This window comes from Anneissia japonica, unplaced genomic scaffold, assembly GCF_011630105.1.
Source record: "Anneissia japonica isolate Jap-2015-1 unplaced genomic scaffold, ASM1163010v1 scaffold287790_len634930_cov199, whole genome shotgun sequence".
In the NCBI taxonomy this organism is placed as follows: domain Eukaryota; kingdom Metazoa; phylum Echinodermata; class Crinoidea; order Comatulida; family Comatulidae; genus Anneissia; species Anneissia japonica.
This window is the reverse complement of record NW_022748191.1, coordinates 573,080-593,954: the sequence shown is the minus strand read 5'-3', so window position 1 is coordinate 593,954 and position 20,875 is coordinate 573,080. Positions and strand designations below refer to the sequence as shown.

Here is a 20,875-nt window from a genome sequence, read left to right as displayed (position 1 = left end):
TCTTGATTCACAGTGCTGGTAGTTTACATATGTAAATATGAAAAAAAAAAAAAAAAAAAAATTGGCCGCCATCTTGATATCCTATATGGCAGCCATCTTGAAATTCAATATGGCGGCCTTCTGACATAATTTCAGATACCTGCATGATACTCCCGGATATCGAAAACACGAGTAGAGATCTTTGACAGTGCTAGGTGTTGTAGATATGACGATATTTACAACATTATCAATAATTAATTTGGCGGCCATCTTGAAATAGTATGGCAGCAATCTTTAATATTCAATGGTGGCATTCTGACATAATTTCTGATGGCTGCATGATAGTCTTTGATATCGAAAACATGGGTAACGGTCTTTGATTGACAGTGCTAGGTGCTGTAGATAAGATATTGACAAAAATAGCAATAATTTGGCGGCCATCTTGAAATCCAATATGGCGGTGCCATCTGACATAATTTCTGATGATTGCATGACACTCCCTGATATTGAAAACATGAGTAATGATCTTCAATTGGAGTGATATGTGCTGTAAATATGAATACATAGGCTAAAATTAATTATTTTGGCGGCCATATTAAATTTCAAGATGGCGGCCATTTTGAAATGTACTATGGTGGTCTTCTGACATAATTTCTGATGGCTGCATGGTAGTCCCTGATATCGAAAACATGGGCAACGGTCTTTGATTGACAGTGCTCGGTACTGTAGATATGAATATTGACAAAAATATCATTAATCTGGCGGTCGACCCCCCCCCCCACTTTTAAAGAAAGTGCCCTTTAAATATGATTTTTTTTTTAAATCTAGCATAATTAAACTGTGCCTAACATGAAGGTAGTTAATATCAAAATAAATTATCCTTCACCTAAAAAATGTTTGGTGGCCCTTCCTTTTAATATATTGATTTGAATTTTTTTTTTTAAACAATCCATATAAAGTTATACATTTTTAATCAACTTGATATCTCGAAGTCCGCGCGCCAGTAGAGCTGTGTTATGTGGTGTATTGGTTACGCATCATTGCACTCTGCCATTATTGTTATACAGACTGCTTCATCCGCTTGTTGGTATTACACAGAGCCTGCAAGGCAGATCAATTGATGTTGTAAAGGCTTATTGACGACGAATTTCATACAATTTACCAGCAATCCAAAAGGTTGGCAACAAAGCTTAGTGTGGATCCTGCCATCCCAAGATCCGCTTCAAAGCAAATGCATCGTAACAACGTTCCTGCTGAAAATCCAGAGCAATATTACCGACGAGCATTAGCACTACAATTAATCGATAGATTCATATCAGAAATGACATTACGGTTTAATTCTTTCAATAATCAAGCGTCAAAACTCCTTCTACTTGTACCATCAATTATTTGCCATCCAGATTACAAAAATTTAGATATTGCTGATTTAATAGAGCAGTACTCGGAAGACTTGCCCAACCCCGACATCATTGATTTGGAGTTACAACTGTGGAAAAGGAAGTGGTTGGAAGTAACAGCAGAAAATCGTCCATCTAGTCTGGCAAAGGCCATTAAAGTCTGCGACAAGTTAAAGTTTCCAAATATTTTTATTTTAATCAAGATTGGTTGTACGTTGCCTATAATATCAGCAGAGTGTGAGCATAGTTTTTCAGCAATGAGAAGATTGAGAACATGGTTAAGGTCCAGTATGAAATCTGAACGTCTTAGCGCCTTGGCGATAATGAACATACACAGAAATATCGACGTAAACTATGAGGAAGCATCAAAACTCTTCTTTACATTATACCCACGGAAAATTAATGATATCAATTTGATCTTTAAATAAAAAGCTAATTATTTTTTTTATGTAAATATTAGGTGTTAAATTACCTTTAGTATTGAAAGCGTAGTTTAAGTATTAGTTATTGAGAAAAACGATGAAGAAAAACTAAGTTAAAGAAATATATTAAAATATAAAATTGAAAGGAAAACGATGAAGAAAAACTAAGTTAAAGAAATATATTAAAATATTAAATTGAAAGGAAAACGTTAAGAAATAAACGCATACAAAATGTTACTTTAAGTAATTATATGTTCCCTATATCATTGTTAATTTTTCAATACAGTATATACATTTATAACTTTATTTTTTTTTAAAAATTAAAAGTGGAACGATCCCACGAAAAAGAAAAAAAAAAACATTTTTTTTTAAATTCTTTAATCTGAAATGCTCACAGGCCCGTATTCAGGAGTTCCGCAATCCAATAGGCTGGTGGTATATTGAGTGAATATAGTCTGGTGTTGCCCAAAAACTACGTTTACCATTAGGCCTACTTTGTCAGACTTGGTATTGAACTTAATGCACTAGAACGTAAACACGTAAATTTTTCCCCTTTTGCGGCCCCCTAGCCCCAGCCTAGTTGCTCGCTTTCACTGTACGCCCCTGTTCCCTCTCCTCTTTTTCTTCCAGTAAGTTGCCACCTTCATCTTATTGAAGATTCTGCAACTATCTGGTGGCGATTGGGCTGTACAGAGGGAGACAGTTCCCTACCCGTTTCTGAATAGTGTACTACGTTCTTTAACGTGCACACGGGCCATAATGCACAAGGGACCAACAGCTTAAGCATCCCATTACGGTGTGTTACCGTAACTTAAATTTTAGCCCTCTCTGAAACACAGGGAAAGCAGCAATGGGAATTAGACCGGGGACCTAGAAATCACCACATGGTTACCACCAGTTTAGCCAAATGAGCTTAGCTGCTCTCTAATATAATCCCTGCTATCCTATAAATTAAAAACATACTGGATAGGCCTAGCAATTTTTTATCGACAATTTATTTTCATGAAGTATTTTGTTCGTGGAAAATTCTATTAATAAAATGACTTGTTTCTGTTTACTTATTGATATTGTTTGCATTTAAATTAAATTGAAGGTTGAGTAAATGAAATTTAAAATGTGGTTCACAGTATAAACATGGAGGTATTATTGAGAAGGAGATCACTCAGCAACAGATCCCTTTGACGCGACAAACCAATGTGTTCCCCTGCCTTTGGATCGCGCGCGGGCGTATTACCCTATAATTCACATTTTTTCGTTAGCAACAACATGCATTTATACGCTTCAGCAGAGCAGTTGTGAAATAAAGCGTTTGATTTTAACCCATTAAATATCTTATAATGAACAATGTTCCCCAGATTGGATTTTTTTGGACTTTTAGTATGTTATTATTTGTATATTTCAGAAACAGATTCCGTAAAATATTTATGTTAAATTTACTTCTGTGTTCATTATATTTTGTCTAAAGATTGATTGACTGGTTCGACTATAAAGCTAAGGCAGCGTAAAACTGAAAATTACTCTGATTTTGGATTGATTTTTTGAATAGTTAACCCTCGTTAACCCTAAAATGACTTACTTTATTATAATCCTCAATCATTTATTAATTAATATCTGTTAAAATTAGAATTAGCGAATTCTGTCCAGTTTATGAAAATTGAAGTTGAAATATACTATACTTTTAAAGGTCATGTATGTTCCATTAAATTCAAAACTTTTTTTGGTGGAAAATATTAATAATTATGTTTGACATTTTATGAGAGATAAATGTATCACTATCAGCTTCAAAATGGAAACGATTGTGCAGCCATAGTGATTGTCTGTATGTAGTGCGCATCGAGAAAAGAAGGTGCTCTTCATTTCGCCATGTTCAATTTTTTGGTAAACTATGCCTGCTGAAAATTTGATGGCGGGGAACACATCAGACTTCAAAGGCATTGCGAAAATGTTCTTCACGCGCCGCGGCAGCTTTGATCTTTGTTCAATTGCATAACGCTGCGTGCGCGTAGCTCTTTCGAGTGATCTCCTTCTCAATAATACCTCCATGGTATAAATATGTACCAAAAATGGCAACACTTACATCCACCCTTTAGAATTTTGTGCACCACCATAGAGAAAAAGCACCAATTTTTGTTTCCTATTAACAATAGGAACCTTTGCATTCAGCAGAGTATTTTTTTTTTATGTTAGTGTGCCTGCGTGTGTGTTACGTTGACTTTGTAAGTTTTGCGCATTACCATACGTTGACTTTGTAATTTTGCGCACCACCATAGAGAAAAAGCACCAATTTTTGTTTCCTACAGTATTAACAATAGGAACCTTTGCATTCAGCAGAGTATTTTTTTTATGTTAGTGCGCCTGCGTGTGGTTACGTTGACTTTGTAAGCACTATCTAGGGACTGTCCTGGATATTATCTGACATGGAAGCCTAGCCAAAATGGTAGTAGGCAGAAAAATTTATCTACACTACAAGAACTTTAATTAGATACTGTATTCGTCAAAACTATGCTGAGAATTAATTACAGAACAAACTGGGTTCTACGGGAATGATTGGTTTACATGTACAGTAATTTGTTGTTTACAAGCAAGTTTTTGCAAAGTACAGTACCATAAATGCTGCAATAAGAGCTGCTCTTGAATAACCACTGCACCAAACAGAATTTTGTATATTATTGCCCTGTGTGTAATGAAAATTTTAGAACATGGTTTTAAATACAAGGTATACAGCCCTGGTTCTTAATTAATTTGTTCAAAGGGCCAAATTATTTTTGGAGCTGATGTCACGGGCCAAACATAATCCCATAATTTGGGAGAAACTTGTGTTTTGAAAATGTTTTCAATGAACTTTTATTATGTTTTAAATATTTTTTTTTATTATTTTGTTTTTAAATATTGTTTGAAGGTTTGCATGGCAAAGTAATTATACATATTGATACTTGTGGTACACCACATACATAGTTCTGATATATTACTGACCAATAACAACAGTTCTTTTCAGAACTATCTATGTGGTATACCGCAAGCATTAATATATATGTGACCCAAGCTCACAAACGGGCTGTAAACTCGCACTGAACTGTATTGAGAAACAAGCCTCAATACCCAGAATAGTGAATTTTGTGTGAATTGGGTTTTTGTGTAAAATAAAGTATAACTATTAATCTTACTATTTCTGAAGTTTGAGTTTAAAATTCCAACTGTAAGAGGTAAAATTTAGCTTTTTTTCGGATGGGAGCTAATGAAGATGAATAGAAACCTGCCGAAAATAAAAGCATTTTTCTCAAAACTTGATTTAAGAAAGTTGACAAGATGACAATTATTCAAACAGTCATAACTTTGCTTCCAGACACTCGATTGAGTTCATTTAACTGTCATTTTAAAGTAAATGATATGTTCTATGCCATTATAACAAAAACTCTTTTTGGCCGAGTTTACAGCCCGTTTGTGAGCTTGGGTCACATATTTTGTTTTCCTCACAGGCCAAATTAAATGGCCTTGTAACCAGGGGTATACAGTATTAAAATAAATAAATAGCACAGTGAAGACACAAGTATTCCTTTATAAACGTTTCTTTACGATAATGTTGGAGCTATGATAGGCCTACTGACCTATGTGACATAGGTAACATGGGAACGAGCATGGAAAGCGCGATGCCAATATTTATTTTATAAGTGCTGCTCTTGAATAAGCGCCGCACTGAAGCCTAAAAAATTTTTATAAGTGCCACAGGGTTTTTCGAGCATTTACGGTCATATAAATCCTACCGTTTGAGTCGTTTAAGCCTAAAACGACACAAACTAAGAACACGAACATAAATTTGTACAATTTAACAACATGTATTGAGATTTTTATTAAATTTTTTTTTATACGTAAATATTGCACTTTCTCCATTTTTAAAATTTTCGCATCGAAAAATATTTTGTTATTCGGATGTTCAACGATTAAAAATAAAATTAATTTACTCAGTTTTTTCTATTGATGCTTAACTTTGTCATTAATGGAAATAAACTGCTTGAAATAGGCAACATAATACTAAGTTGCCAGTACTTCTAGTTGCATGATAACAGTCAATCAGTAATAAAACGTTCCCACAATACTATTGGGAGAAGCACATACAAGGTGGATTGGCAACCAAATAATGTTTTGGATAGGCAAATTATTTTTTCTCTTTTTGATCCGACAACCAAATCGCTGGCACCACAACTGCAAAGGTGGAGGGGGGAGAGAGAACTTCACAAGGATGGGGGGTGATAATAGACTCCATTGTGGCAAAATTTTTCTTTTCTTTTTGATCCAACAACCTTGTGGCATCGGACGCTATGGTATCCCACTGACGCCATTCTGGTCGGAACCCCCTCTCCAGCAACTAAACTTGTAAAATATTGAAACACATTTAAAACAATACAAATCAAAATAACATTATGGATAGGTAAATTTTTTTTTTTATCTTGACAACCTCAGAAGACTGAGCTGTCAGAAGACTGGGGAAGCTGGCGCCACCACTGTTGGGGTGCGGAAACTCCGGGTGATAAAACCGTTGTGACCAAATAATTTTTTTTCTATTTGATCTGACGACCTTGCGGCATCGGACGCCAGGTGAGTGTACCCAATGGAACCACCAGTGCTCGGGAGTGAGGACTATAAGCATTCACAATGCATTATTTTACTGCGCTATGATATTAGGATACACACTGCTATATGGCTATGGGCCCCTCCATCTCCCTGGTTTCATCAGTTTTCATACAGTATTTACCCATGACCTGTATCCCATAAGGGATAATTTACTGTTCCAGGATGCTAGGCCAGTATACGGTATGGGATGATTTCTCCTGTTTTAGTAATGCTGCCCTCTGTTGCTGACTCTTTTAGGGGATCGTATGGAGGAAAAATCGACAATTTTTTTTCTGTCAGTGAGTGATGTATGGTACTTGAATAGACAAGGATACCGGGATGAGAATATCGATTACATAAATATTGACTACATAATAAATAAAGATTTTCACTAAAAACTTCTAGCAGCGCAACCAGTAATGCTAGGCCTACTGTAGGTCTGAAAATGTTCATGTTGGGTTTGGACATGTACATGGACCCCCCTCTCATACTTCAATACCCTATCCCCATCTTCCCCCATTATTATTGTTATTATTATTATTATTATATTATTATTATTCTATCAATTTACTAGTTTTAGTGAGACATATCCTATGTCCAGTAGTCTACCTAGTTAGATGTAGGCCTAGATCTAGGTTTACTTGCCCTCTATGGAGAGAGAGGGGGGCCCTCTATGGGGAGGGGGGGGTGATAGAGGTCGTTCCTCAAATTGGGGCCTCAATGACCTTTAACATAATTGGGTGTAACTTTTGCAATTATTTGAAAAAATTATGCACCAAAATCCAAAATTTGGATTGGCAGACTGTGACAGCATAATAATTTGAATTCAGCATACTCAATTAGTTTAATAAAGTATCTGTCAACATTTTTATTAACTCAAAAATGTTCTACTGTAGTGTAGGTGCTGGGAAATCTGACTTTTCTACTAATTCAATTTAATCGCCACAACCTATTACAATATGAACACACCAAAAAAACAGACAAAAAGGAGGCAGGCTTCCCAAAAAGAGATTCAAATCTCTATCAAGTGGGTCGTCAAAAACAATAAATATAAAGACACAAGATAAAAATTTCATATAAAAATACAAAACTTTTTTCAATAATAAAAATAAAAATAAAAAGGATAAAATACTCTATAAAACAAAAAAAATTTTTCAAATTTCACAATAAAAAAAAAAAAAGTTATTGCCAAAATCTTCCAGCCTTACGTCTCTCGACAATAACATTTGTCATTTTCAAATGGGTTTTTCCTGTAATTGTTATTTACGACTTGCCCTGTAAGTCCAAAGTGCAAATAAAAATAGTTCCTATGAGACAGATTAAACAGACTGGCACAAAGGAGTGCACTGATAAACAGCTCTGCATCAACAAACCACTATTTTCCAACTGACTGTGAAAGAATCTCCAGGGTAAGACTAAAGGTACGTAACAGCTACACAGCTATTTTGAATTTTTGGCTTTACTGTAGATTATAGATGACTAAAAACAATGCTAATAATTTCATAGTGATACAACTACATAATTAGCCAAAAAAAAAAAAAAAAAAACTTGCTGTGTTGGTCAAGCAATCTTATTCTTTATTCTATTTATGAACAAAGACCAAGGGTACAAAGGGAGTTTTATGTTATACCTCCATGACTCTAGCTAACTACTTTTTTTATACTTAACAGACAGCAAAGATGAGATATCTGCTCACAATAACATCAATCAAGGAATACGGTGGCATGAGGTGTCCAGTGAAGTGGCTGGTGATGTACATGCTCATCACCATAGATACTACGCAAGTACTCTCCTACCGAGGACAGTTAAACATTTGCGGTTTGCAAGACGGTTGTCGGTTAGACCAACAAACTGGAATCCTCAACTGTAAGGATCTTGACATGCGAGATATTCCGAGACAAGCCTGCCCTGAAATAAAACATCTGGATATGCGTTATAATCACCTGGAAAGGTTTTCAACACGAATTAATGATTACTACCCAAACCTGGGAACGCTTGATTTTGGGGCAGCTAAGATTACCTCAATCTCACTTAAAGTCTTTGAAAATTGTAGCACACTAATTAAGATCTTTATGGATAGCAATGCCATTACAAATATTAAAAAATATACCTTTGAAGGCTTGACATCACTTAAATACCTGTACCTCTCTGGAAATAAACTTACAAGGATTCAGCGAAATATCTTTGACCCACTGAATAAAACATTGCTCTACCTGGACCACTCCCACAATAAAGTGCACAAAATCCAAGAAAAGGCCTTCCAGGAGCTGTCAAGACTTGAGCGTCTCTTTCTTCAGAACAATCAGCTGACCACAATAAACTCTGGGATGTTGAAAGGCTTGAAATCTTTGACCCATCTCTATCTGTCAAACAATAATATTACTTATGTGCCACATGCTACATTCAAGGAAATGCCACTCCTGCAGGAACTGAAGCTCGGCAACAACCCAGGATTAATATCCATTCATTCTGGAGCTTTAAATCACCTTGCACAGTTAAGGTTCTTGGATCTCATGCGGACAAATATCTCAACCCTAAAGAATGTCTCGCATCTGTTTTCACACAATTCACAATTAACAAACTTTCACATTGCAGATACACCTTTGGTCTGTGATGAAAGTTTTGAATTATGGGAGAACTGGTATAAAGGTGCCAAGTCCCATCCACGAAATACTGCTACATGCTCTGAAGTTCCATCAGAACCAATGACAACAATCACAAGGAGGCTGTCTTCAGAAGGAACACCCTACTCCAATTTCTTGAAAGAGCCAAATGATGCAAGACAAAATCGAATGCAAGTTTTAATTATCACTGCCATGGCTCTATTGTCTTTGAGCCTCAATACCTGACATTTATAATAAATCAGACTGAAAATTTGAAGTATAAAATATATTTAAAGTATAAAGTATATTTTTTTTAATGATAAATTTTTATATTGAATATGCATTTGCCTGTACAGATTTTTTTTAAATAAATAATTGAATAAATAATAATAATAATATTAACAATTATTATACTAAGAGCGGGCATAAATCCATATTGTAATACGTAACAAATCAATAAATAATAGTCAATAAATAATAAAAATCTTACGTCCATATATATTTGTATATAAATATATTTAAACCTTCAGGCCCTAGATATCTAAAGTTATTAGATTATGCAGTAAAGACCAATATAATATAATAATGTATGCTGTATGCTAAAAATGGCAGATACCTACCTTTATGTAAGGCAATTCAACAAAAGGACGCACATCTCGCGACATCAAAGGTTATAACTCTGGCATCGACATTCTACGCGCACCACACGCCTCTACACGTTGATCTTCACAAAAACCATAGCAATCAAACCATAATTAACCGTCAGAGTGTGACAAATTACTATACATGCGTGTCAGTTGTCATGATAATTGTGCGTCGTGCGGTGGTTACAAAGGCCTAATGAATTTGCATTAGCATTAGACTGAATTTATTTCAACTCAAATTTTAATGATGAGGTGGTGTCCGGTGGTTCATGAGACTCACTTTGCAGAAAAAAACAAGTAAATTTTCTGTATGTACTCAAATGTTCGTTTTGTGCACCTTAGTCCAACACTGTCAAAATGACAATTTAATGTTATATAAGAACATGAATTTTTATAAAAATCGTAACTTTTTATTTGCTATAACTTTTCATTTTGTTGGTAAATTTTCACGAATCAAACTGTAGTTTATAGGAGCACTTCATAAGATCATGGTAAAAAGAAATCAGATGTAACAGACATTGCGATGTACCCAAAAATAATAAAATAGTAACTAACACCATAAAACGTATGGCATGCATAGCCTAATAACTGACAGCTGTACCTGCAACTACTATCGGGTTGTCGATGCCGCAGTAAAGATCAAAGGACCGTACGCACGCACTATGAGAGAGGACATGTGCATCCTTTTGTTGAATTGCCTTGCTTTATAAGGTCTGTCTGAGTCTACATTTGGCGCAATACAAATCACATTAGGGCCGAGGCCAAAAAACACAGCTAAGATTAGGTGTTGTTGTTGATTTGAGCCTGTATAGTTTTTCAATACATTCAAATAATTTTTCTGATTGTTAAGATTGTGCAGTACTTAAAGGAAACCTACAAAATATATGGAATACCATGATTTTGTTGGGTACAATTATTTAATAAAGCATACAGTATTCAGATTGTAACCTGTTGTGTGGTATTTTGAATAAACTTTAACCTATATATCTGTTTGGCTGCAATTGTTAAAAAACTGAATGTTTACCAGATTTTGCTGTATTGGTGGCCCCAATTCCGGGAAAATTTCATTAAAAAAAAATTTTTTTCAGAAAAAATGCATATGCATTACTCTAATTATTATAAACCATGGAAAAATATTGGCATAAATTTTAGTTTTATGCAAAAAGATTAAAAAAATGAGAAATATATTATTACCATTGCTAATCTTTTGCCAATATTCTCATGGAATCGTTTTCATGTTGATCTAAAAGTTTGAATTGGCTCTTTGCTCGATTGACAGACAGATACATCATTCCCCTATTCTTCACCTTAATATGCACCTGGAAGAATCTGTACACAGTTGCTAGGTCTACATTGGATCTTTCTTCTAAGCCCCGCCCTTTGAATATTGCTGCTAAGATCCCACTGAACGACAGAACTGTATAAACAAACAAACTTTAGTATTCCTTTGGATTGCTCTGTTAAGTTTGATTGCCATTATGCTCCAATGCATTTTCTGAGTGGTTGACAATATTTGATCAAAAGTTTGCTATCTGTATTTCCTAAAAATATTAAACTTCGTTCTAGCTAGAACAAACAGATTATGATAATGTTAGTGATTACAGCCATTTGGTCAGCTAATAGTTTAATAATGAAAAGGAAATATCAGTGTTGCTTTGAAGTATTATAATTCTCTTAATAATTCAAAGAATGTTCTGATTACAGAGTACTGAAATTTGAAGGTTTACCTAGTTACGAAGCAATCATTAAATAAACAAATTTTGAGAAAGTAAAATAAATATAGCATTGCTGTTTTCTAACTAGTCAGCAGATTGTTGGATAATTTCCAGAAATATGAATGACAGAATACTTCGCAATACAATCAATAGTGTTTTCAAAGTTAAACAAGGTTTCAATGCAAACACTGTTTTACTTATGCAATAATGGAATACAATGACAATAGATTTGAATCTCTTCTAGCAGATAAATATCTCCTACCAGTTGCGTGTGGCCACTCTGAAGTGTAAGGATTCACTTTTTGCTATTTTCAATGAACAGTAAGGACTAGCTCTGGCTCTGGGTCTATAAAATCAGTTATAATGTTCCAATTAAAACAATTTATTACTACAATAGGGTATCAGGCATAAATATAAACTCAAATTGAAGGCTAAATATCTACTGCATTGGTCTACGTAAATTTGAAAGCAATTTCTTTATATGTGACGTATTCCCACAAAAAGTGACAAAAAAATATAAAAACATGTGTATTTTAATAATTTACATTCTATAATTAATTAGCTTTACAATAGCAAGTAACTTTGGATTCATTAGTTTTCTCTATTTAATAATGAGCAATTGAAGTATCACAATTAGCACAACTGAGAAATGTAGGCTCTCAGTCGGAGCATGTGGCTACAGTACTGCTTGATATATTTTTTTTTTGGTACTTTCTATGTGGAGACTCGATTATTGTAAAATTTCTGATTGAAATTCTTGGCCAGCATTATTAGGCATAAGCATAAATTAGCTTTGAAAAATAACACATCCATCCATGGTTTTTACTGTTGACGATTGTCATGTAAAAGATTGTTGACAGATCTTGCCTAGGCATAGCGTCATATTTCGTAGGCTTACATTTAGGAGACTGTAACCTACACCTATTTTTACTGAAATTCCTTTCTTTGATTTTTTATTTTTTTTTATTTTTGAACTCACAAACTGGATTTACTCAAACAACTTACAAGTGAGACGATAATTCCCAGCAGGGGTGGCACCATAATTTGCCCAATGGGGGTGGGGGAGGGGTGGTCTGAGTTCCCCTGGCACCACCCAATTCCGTGTGGCGTAGACATAACGTTGACATAAAACCGCTTTGAACTTCAGTGTGCATACAGACAGACTCTGAGCAGAAATTAAAATCAGCTCAAAAAGCACACCAAAAATAAGTCTTTATCAAAATATCAATAAATATTATAAATTACATTAAGACACCTACCTAAGAATGTCTCCTTGATTCAGATTCAGTAGAACATTGTAGCCTCGAAATTCTGCTTCGTTCGGACAAATGGTCCCTTCTTCATCTAAATCCGCATAAAACTGCTTCAAGCTCTGAAGGCATTTTGTCAGGTTTTCATTGTTTATCTTCGGATCGAAAACCCTAGTCCCAGCCTCACACAGACGCTGTGCACAGTAGATATGAAACCTAGAAAAAAAATCGTAAAATATTATTAGACAAGAAATTCATTCAAATCAACATTAAATTTATATAAACATCATCATCCAAGCAAAAAAACAAATACTGATGCTGCCTAAGTCTACCTGAACTGAGTAAAAACAGGCTCTTGTCTCAAAAAAATGAAAATCACATTATCAGATCTTTGTAATTTAGATGTTAAAAGCTAATAATTGATGCAAAAATTGTTTAAAATGTATAACAAATGGCGAAGATATGATAATTTATATTTTCAGTCCACCACACATAAGATGGTCAATACTGTAATTTTAGCTGATTTGAAGATTCGTTTTTAACGACAAGTGCCTGGTTTTGCCAGAGTCGGTCACATATGTTTTAAAAGGCCACTCCCAAGCTTCAATTTATCAATTAAAAACCTTGACCATGGACCAAGATGGTCACCATTTTACCAACCACATGTATGGTGTAAAAGTGATGGACTATGACCTCTTATTTTCTTTCATTGACATTGTAAATCCAATGTACCAAACTTCTATCATTATGCTCCCATCCCTATGAAGTCATCCTCCTTTGTTCTTATTGATTCATTTTTACAAGAATTTTCCCCAAAAATGATAAAGGCCACTTACGCTAATAGGCTATCAAACAGGAAAAACACAGTGTAACAGACAAAAAATGTTATGTTCATTTTAAAGGAAGTAGGAATTAATGATTTAAGAAAGTATTCAACAAGGAATAGGTTATATTAGAACAAGGAAAAAGTGTCTAGGACTTAATATTGTTGTGGGAGGAGAGCCAAGTTTCAAACTCAAATGCCACTTAGAAAGAACCAAGTTTATTTATAGAGTATGTATATTGATGTGGTAGTTATCACCCACCTCATATGCATACAATGAGGCACTAAGTAAACTGAGTAACATTCAGTTCAGTTTATTCAGAAATTCACATATTACATTTAAACAAAATATACACCAATTGGATATAACATAACGATGGACCTGTACACGATGTATTATGTGTGGTGACTCCATTAAGCCAAGATAGGCTTTAGGACTGAGCCACCAGAAAACAATCAATAAATGAAAACAAAAGTTAAGGTTGGGGTACTGTATTTTGATTCTCCTGACAAGATAAGTTTTGAGTTATTCATTATTTATTACCTCCGCCAACAAAGTTTGCAGGAGGTTACGTTTTTGCCTGTTTTTAGTTATTTTATTTTTCTGCCGGTGTGTGTGTGTGTGCTGATACAGTCTTGCGGGTAAAGTGTAAACAAACATATGACCATTAATTTCAGAGTGATGTATGTGAAAACAATTTGGTGCATTGGTTAGAAGAGTGTTTTCCACACAACCAGCCCCGATTTCAAATCCCAAGTAGTCTACTTGGTTTTTTTTTTGGTTTTTTTTCATTATTTCTTTTTATGGGGGCAATATGCAGGGGAAATTTATACTGAGGAAAATTATGATGTGGACGGAGGTATGAACTGGTATGCACTCTTCAAGTGCCCTCTACTTCATTATATTTTTATTGTTCATTTATTTTGTAATCCTCTCAAAATATATTAAAAGGCATCCCTGAGTACAACATGTATTGTTGAAATTTTCTCCAAAATATTTATAAATGTACTACTTGTGAGAAAAAATAAATTAAATAATATTTTTTCATGAGAGCAGGATGTAAAAGGTAGGTAAAGGAAGAGAAATTGGACATATAGACACCATATCAAGGCTATTAAAAATGTCTAAAAAGTAACTATTTTTAGAGTGTACATTAAAACACTAACATGCATGAAAAAATGTTATGGATACCAAATTCATAGATTCATAAGAAATGTATGCAATTCAATATTAGAATATTCTGCTCACCGTGCACACTTCTCAACTAAATCAACTGCGGTGAGGTCGCAGAGATGCTGCTGCGTGATGTCCTTCCTTATTCCACGAGTCCTATTCCAAACAAAGTCAAACCAGTCCGCCCAACGCCCCTCCCCCTTATCCATGATCGCAATCATCAAATAATTCATTGTCATATTGAGAACTGCAGGAGGGCGAAGTTCATGGGGCAGTGGTGCTTCCTGTAAATGTAATGTTACAGTATAATGAAAATATATTAGTTTTTGAGAACAAATTATTATCCCATCCAAATTTCAAACTAGGACTCTCTCATTGATTACCTTTTGACAGCTCTACCAACTCAGATAAAAGAACAAGCTGGTAGGGGTCCCTAGTTTCCTGCAAGTTGGAGGAGTATCGCGGAAATCGGGATTGGCTCCTGTGAGCAAGAAAGAATCTCCCGGAAAACAACCCATCCCCTACAAAAGTTTTTACTAATTCTATAATCAATTTTCTCCCTGAAGTCAGTGCCAGTGGGTATCACCATGCAAAGAAAAACATAATTTGATGTGTTTAAGAAAACTCATCTAAACAATTCCAACTTGGAACCCCCTTGTAGCCATGAGCTGGTATTCTCCTTTGGAGTTTCTAATCAGTGTATTTTTTTTTGTTTTTGTTTTTCTATGTATTGCATAAGCAGTTTGGCACAACGGAACGGTTTGCTTCCCGACCTTGAGGTCGGATTTTATCCCTTGCTGTGCATTTTTCTTGTCCTTGAGCAGGCACTTTATCTACGTTGCTACTCTCCACCCAAAGATAGTATAAAACATACTCTAAGTATGGAAATGCACGCCATCATGTCGGGATTCAATATTTCAAGATTAATTATGTCATCATCAGGAATGATGCTCTCCACCCAGGAGTAAAAATGGGTACCTGGTGGGGATGCCTGCTACTGTGCCAATATGGTAGCAACACTCAAGTATGTGGACTCAATGACCAGGGAAATACTTATAGCTGCTTCTATCTGTAAAGCAAGGCATTATATAAATATTAGATAATACACAATAAACTGATAAACCATTCAACATGATCATAAACCTTTCTTAAATGTTCATTATTGTATCTTTACAGTACAGAGAGCAGGTGGTACACTCTTCAGGGGGTCTATGCTTCCAATTTCAATTCATGCTATAAACTTTACTTATGTCCTTGGGAAATGCACTCTATGAACTCTCTCTCTCTCACACCCAGGGGTATTCACCTCAATTTATTCCAGGTAAGCAAACACATCTATACATGCAAGTACAATAACAAACAAAATGAACTAATGCTGGTCCAGGAGACTCCTAACAGCGTACAGTATTAATAATTTTCCAAGGGATGTCCCAACGGCTGAGAAACTTGGCCAACAATGTGTCAGCCAATAGAGTGTGGGCTGGTCTTATTTATTGGTACCTGATAGGTTCAAGATCCAAGATCTCTTTATCACCATTATATTTTCTTACATGATATTTGCACTCATGGTACTAACAGGGTTCGAATTTCAAAAAAAAAAAAAATGCTCCATCAGCCAACAGTTGCTGTGGGCTGGCTTTAATACTGCAATTTATTATTCTTCTACAGCAACAAGCTTTATAAATTATTATAAGAATAGGCCTATTCTATAAATGTAAGTGTATATACCATTGCTAGGTCAGGTGAATCAACAGCAAAAAGCTTGCTGTCGAACCTGAAATGTAAAACAGCAGTAGAAGGCTCTTTCTACAGCAATTTTTCTTGGTGCTGTAGGGGAAATTTGAACCCTGTATTAATAATACATATGATATAAAACATAGACTTTATGAAAGAACATCTTAATCTAAAGACCTGTCTAGACTATCAGATTTTGTTTGACAATAACATGTGACATGTGTAAATATGGTCATTATGACATCACAGCATGACCATATATAGGCACAGCATGACCATATATATGCACATCATGACTATATATGGGCATGCATCAGTTTTTCGTCAAAGAAAATTGACAGTCTGGACATAATTTGATAGTAATTGAATACACATATTTCATTTACTGTTTCAAAAATAAAAACTAAAATAATTCTAGTGTTAATTCAATTTTATTCATTTTGGCAATGTTTTAACAACCAAAATTTAAAAACTAAATTGAAAACAAACAATAAAAAAATAAAAATTGAACAAAGATTCTAAACTAATTCTTACTTATTTCCAATTCCATTTACAATATAAAAAATAGTTCATGCATGATTAAAAAAACAAATTATTTTAACTAAAAAATACACTACAATTTATACTGTATCCACGCTTCACAAACTATTGGTCGCGACCCAAAAGTGGGTTATCAAATTTTTGCATTGTGTCGCGAGCAGGTTTGAAAGCATTTTAATAACCAAGTATTCAGTGCTATTTTACACATTTGATGTAAAATGAACAAATGAACGACTGAATACAGTATTTTAGGTGAACCTTCATTAGAACAATATTTTATTATATGCACACAATGATACCTTATACCTTACAACAACACAATTTTGTAAATCTAAACATTCCACTGTTCCACAGGGTAATTTATCAAACTTAAAGACTGACAATATTTCCTGCATAATAAAAGCCGATACTATATTTTTTTGAGATTTCATGCCAGTCAGGCTTGGCACACATAAAGTTTTTTTTTTACTTAAGTGCGTTGTATTTTGTTCTAAGTATCAAATACTGAAAGTCTCATTTTCAATAATCAATGGCAGATTCAAGGGGGTGGGGAAACCAGCCCGGGTCCCCATAATTTTTTCAAAATAAACAAGTAATTGGGAAAAAAAGAGAGAAAATTTTATTCAAATTTAAGTCTGAAAGTGCCATTTTTAGCCATAAAGGTGCCATAATCATAAAATTTCTTTCCTCAGTCCCAACGATGGTGAGGCTAAGGTGGGTAGACCCTCTTTCTGTAAAAGTTCCTCTCTGGGCCCCTCCATTTTGAGTTCCTGGATCGTCATTATTAATAGCAAGCAAAAATCATTGAAATACCAAAATCAAGTAGTCATTCATACTTAAAACATGAGCATCAAATTTTGGGGATCTTATAAAAGTTGCTGTGCAATTTACATGAGTGGGTCATGGCTAGTGTGGGAAATCCCAACTTGGATCCCGAGAAAAAACTTTGGAAAGTGGAGTAGTTTATTATTCATTCATTTCAATTTTATTAACAGATTAAAAAATAAATTTTGAAATACATAAGTTTCTGCCTGATTATTGGCCAAATGATTTGTGTGAATGACAGTAAGGTGAAACTAGCTGCAATATGAATCATCCTTCAGAAATCTCAGCATGTGTTTCACTGTTGATTGTAATAGGCTTTTTATTTCCTCATTTCATTTTTATGTAATGGTTCCTACCAGTTTCTATTAGAATTTAAGGAGGAACATGCTTGGCCATTAATCAGAACACTGCTATAAACAGGAATTTCCTACATTTTAATTTCATTTCATGTATTCGTCTCATAAGTAACAAAAATAAAGACAGGTAAAATCACAGAAAAAAAGAGATTCAAGATCTCTGTTGAGCGGGTTGCCACACAATTATCAATAGAATAAACATAAACATTAATATTTCATACCATATAAATATACTACATATTAATTATTGTAATAATAATAATAATAATAATAATTATTATTGATAAAACAATATGCACTGAATTGAAAACACATTGGGCGAGACTTTTTATACCTTATTTAGCGAACCTGCCGTCAACTAATAAATGATGATTTCAAATAAAAATGCAAGTTTATTTTTGGCCAAATAGTGCACCCATTGCTACAAAAAATGGAAATTTCAGGAAAAAATAAGTTTTCCTTTATTTTTAATTTGCCCGCAGATGCTTTGAAATCCCCAAAAGTAAAATATGTATATTTCTTCTTAATTATATAAATTAAAGCATTTAATGATTCCATTATTAAATTGTTTACATTCACCAATAGAATTTTATTTTTATTTTCTCCTCTGTCACAATGTTCTTGGCAAAACTATTTGCTAGATAAGAAAACCTTCCTTTGACAATCTTTAAAAAAATAAGTTTGTTAAAAAAAGGTATAAAAAAATTCTTGCCTTAAACCTGTTTTCCACTAGGCAAATTTATTCATGCGAATTGAAAGCGTAGGCTTATGCACATGCACATCTATATCAGAGTTTTTGTGAAGCGAAAAAAATGCACAACAAAATATTTTGCTTTTCTGGCTAAACCCCTGTACTGAAATTACCATCACTATTAACAACCAACAATGTTATGCTTTGACCCTTGACAAGTTTACTGTCTAAGCCAACGGTATTCCTATATGATTGATTTGTGGACTTATTGACATTAAAGAATGTTAAAATCTATAATAAGGATTAAATAGACTCACCTGGTCAGCTGATGACCTACTATACTCCTTTACTGCTATAGCATGATCTATTTGTGGATTCTGTAAGAAAAATTTAACTCTAGAGTTTATCAAGCAATATCACTGACATGGCCATATAAATAATACTAATAATAATTTAGCATTATTGATATGATTTGGTTTGGTAGGAGGGAGGGCAGTAAGATTATGAGGCAAAACAAACAGAAGATATGCTTCCCAAGGAAAGTGACAACTAAAAATCAGATTTAACCTATCAATAATAATCGATGATGATGATGATGATGACGATGTTTTACCCATAAACCAATGGTTGACTTCCTTTGTAAGCTGTTTAAAAGATTTTATAAGGACATCTCATATCTGTCCGGATAGACTATATTTTTCAAATTTCCGGACAGACTATATTTTTCAAATTCTATATTTTGTTTATGACTGCCTTTAGGTTTTGTTATATTTTGAATTCTTGAGGGGAACTCTAGACAACCCTGCCTGTTATTTTTATATATTTTTTCATTTGGAGTTTGATGATTGTAATTTCGATTGAAAATAAAATATGAAGGTACCTTGTCAGTCCCCGGAATCATTTCAAATATATGGACCCTTCTCTGGACCTCTCTCATGTAACGCTCTTTCTCTGGACACATGTCAGGACAGGAGCCTCTGACAGTACTAGCACTTGACAGGTTCTCTTGCTTCTTATTCCCTAAAGCTAAAAGAAAATTTTGATAATAATCATTATTATAATTATCATCGCCATCACCACAAAAAAAAAAATTACAATTAATTATCATCCCAATCATCTCTTCATCACCACCACCATTATCAGGATAAAAAACATGTTGATATTACTATAATTAGATGATCATCACAATTACCATCACCATCACAAGAGAACATCATGACAATCACCAAAATTGAAAACACTACAGTTATCAGGCTACAAAATGTTGACTATCATCATTATTATAATTATCATTATTATCACCACCATCATCATTCACAACAAAAATTACCATCACCATCACAGTAATCACAAAAATCACAGACACCAGCATCATTATCAAGCTAAAAAATGTTGACCATCACCAATATTAAAATCATCACCATTATCATCATCATTATCACCTTAATCATCCCCACCACAATCAGAGTTGAACCATTACATTATAATTGGTGGCCCAAAGCCTTACTTACACTCCACACACTTTCACAATCAACAACATTATCTACATCATATCATAATCACAATCAGCATCGAATCATAAAAAATAGTCATCAAATTAACTTTATTCTGTAACATTATTTCATATCATCTATGTGGTAAAATTTTGCCTTCAAAAGCATGGCTCCACTATTTGGGACCCCTCTGGATATATATCTTGTGTTATTTAGGAGGCTTTAGAGAGTTATACAAGATATAAACCTTTTGCCCCTTGTGCCTTTTGGTTTTGTATTTGTTCAAAATTTAGAAGACAGGAAACCAATAACAATACAATAATAATAACCAGGGGTTTATTTAAGAATTTGAGTAGCAGGAGAAATTTGAAAGTAACAGGAGAGTAAATTGAAATAGGCCGGGGGTATAGGGGGCCGCCTAGGCCTCCATCGCGGTCCAGGGGCAGAGCCCTGGTCGGGGGTCAAGGGGCGGAAGCGCCATTGCGCTCCAGGGTTTTAGAGTTTTTTAAGCCCATTTGATGGCATTTCTCTACATCATTTTTTTTTTTAACAGTTTTTCAGAATCAATTACTGAGCTCTAAAAAAGTTGATATTTTTACATATTCTTCATACATAGGCCTA

At 34.3% G+C, this 20,875-nt stretch overlaps 3 protein-coding genes across 5 annotated transcripts in view; 2 read left to right on the top strand and 1 right to left on the bottom strand.

The window, feature by feature from the left end:
• The window catches only part of LOC117120690 (germinal-center associated nuclear protein-like), a 56,373-nt gene that overhangs the window by 28,320 nt on the left and 7,178 nt on the right, over positions 1–20,875 (bottom strand). For both annotated transcript variants that reach the window (XM_033265721.1, XM_033265722.1), the window contains exons 8-11: positions 19,642–19,787; positions 19,079–19,138; positions 14,691–14,899; positions 12,628–12,834 (exon numbers count right to left, since the gene is read on the bottom strand). In XM_033265721.1, the coding sequence (XP_033121612.1) occupies positions 12,628–12,834; positions 14,691–14,899; positions 19,079–19,138; positions 19,642–19,787 (622 nt within the window). The remainder of the gene's footprint in view (positions 1–12,627; positions 12,835–14,690; positions 14,900–19,078; positions 19,139–19,641; positions 19,788–20,875) is intronic.
• Positions 7,747–10,709, top strand: LOC117120693 (lumican-like). Its single transcript, XM_033265728.1, has 2 exons — positions 7,747–7,827; positions 8,077–10,709. The coding sequence occupies exon 2, from the start codon at positions 8,086–8,088 to the stop codon at positions 9,253–9,255; it is 1,170 nt and encodes a 389-aa protein (XP_033121619.1). The 5' UTR covers positions 7,747–7,827; positions 8,077–8,085; the 3' UTR covers positions 9,256–10,709.
• LOC117120692 overlaps positions 11,585–20,875 on the top strand; it is a 28,557-nt gene continuing 19,266 nt past the window's right edge. Inside the window, exon 1 of one of the 2 annotated variants that reach the window (XM_033265726.1) lies at positions 11,585–11,689. The gene's annotated coding sequence lies outside the window, so the exon portion shown is untranslated. The remainder of the gene's footprint in view (positions 11,690–20,875) is intronic. The other variant, XM_033265727.1, reaches the window with a different exon arrangement.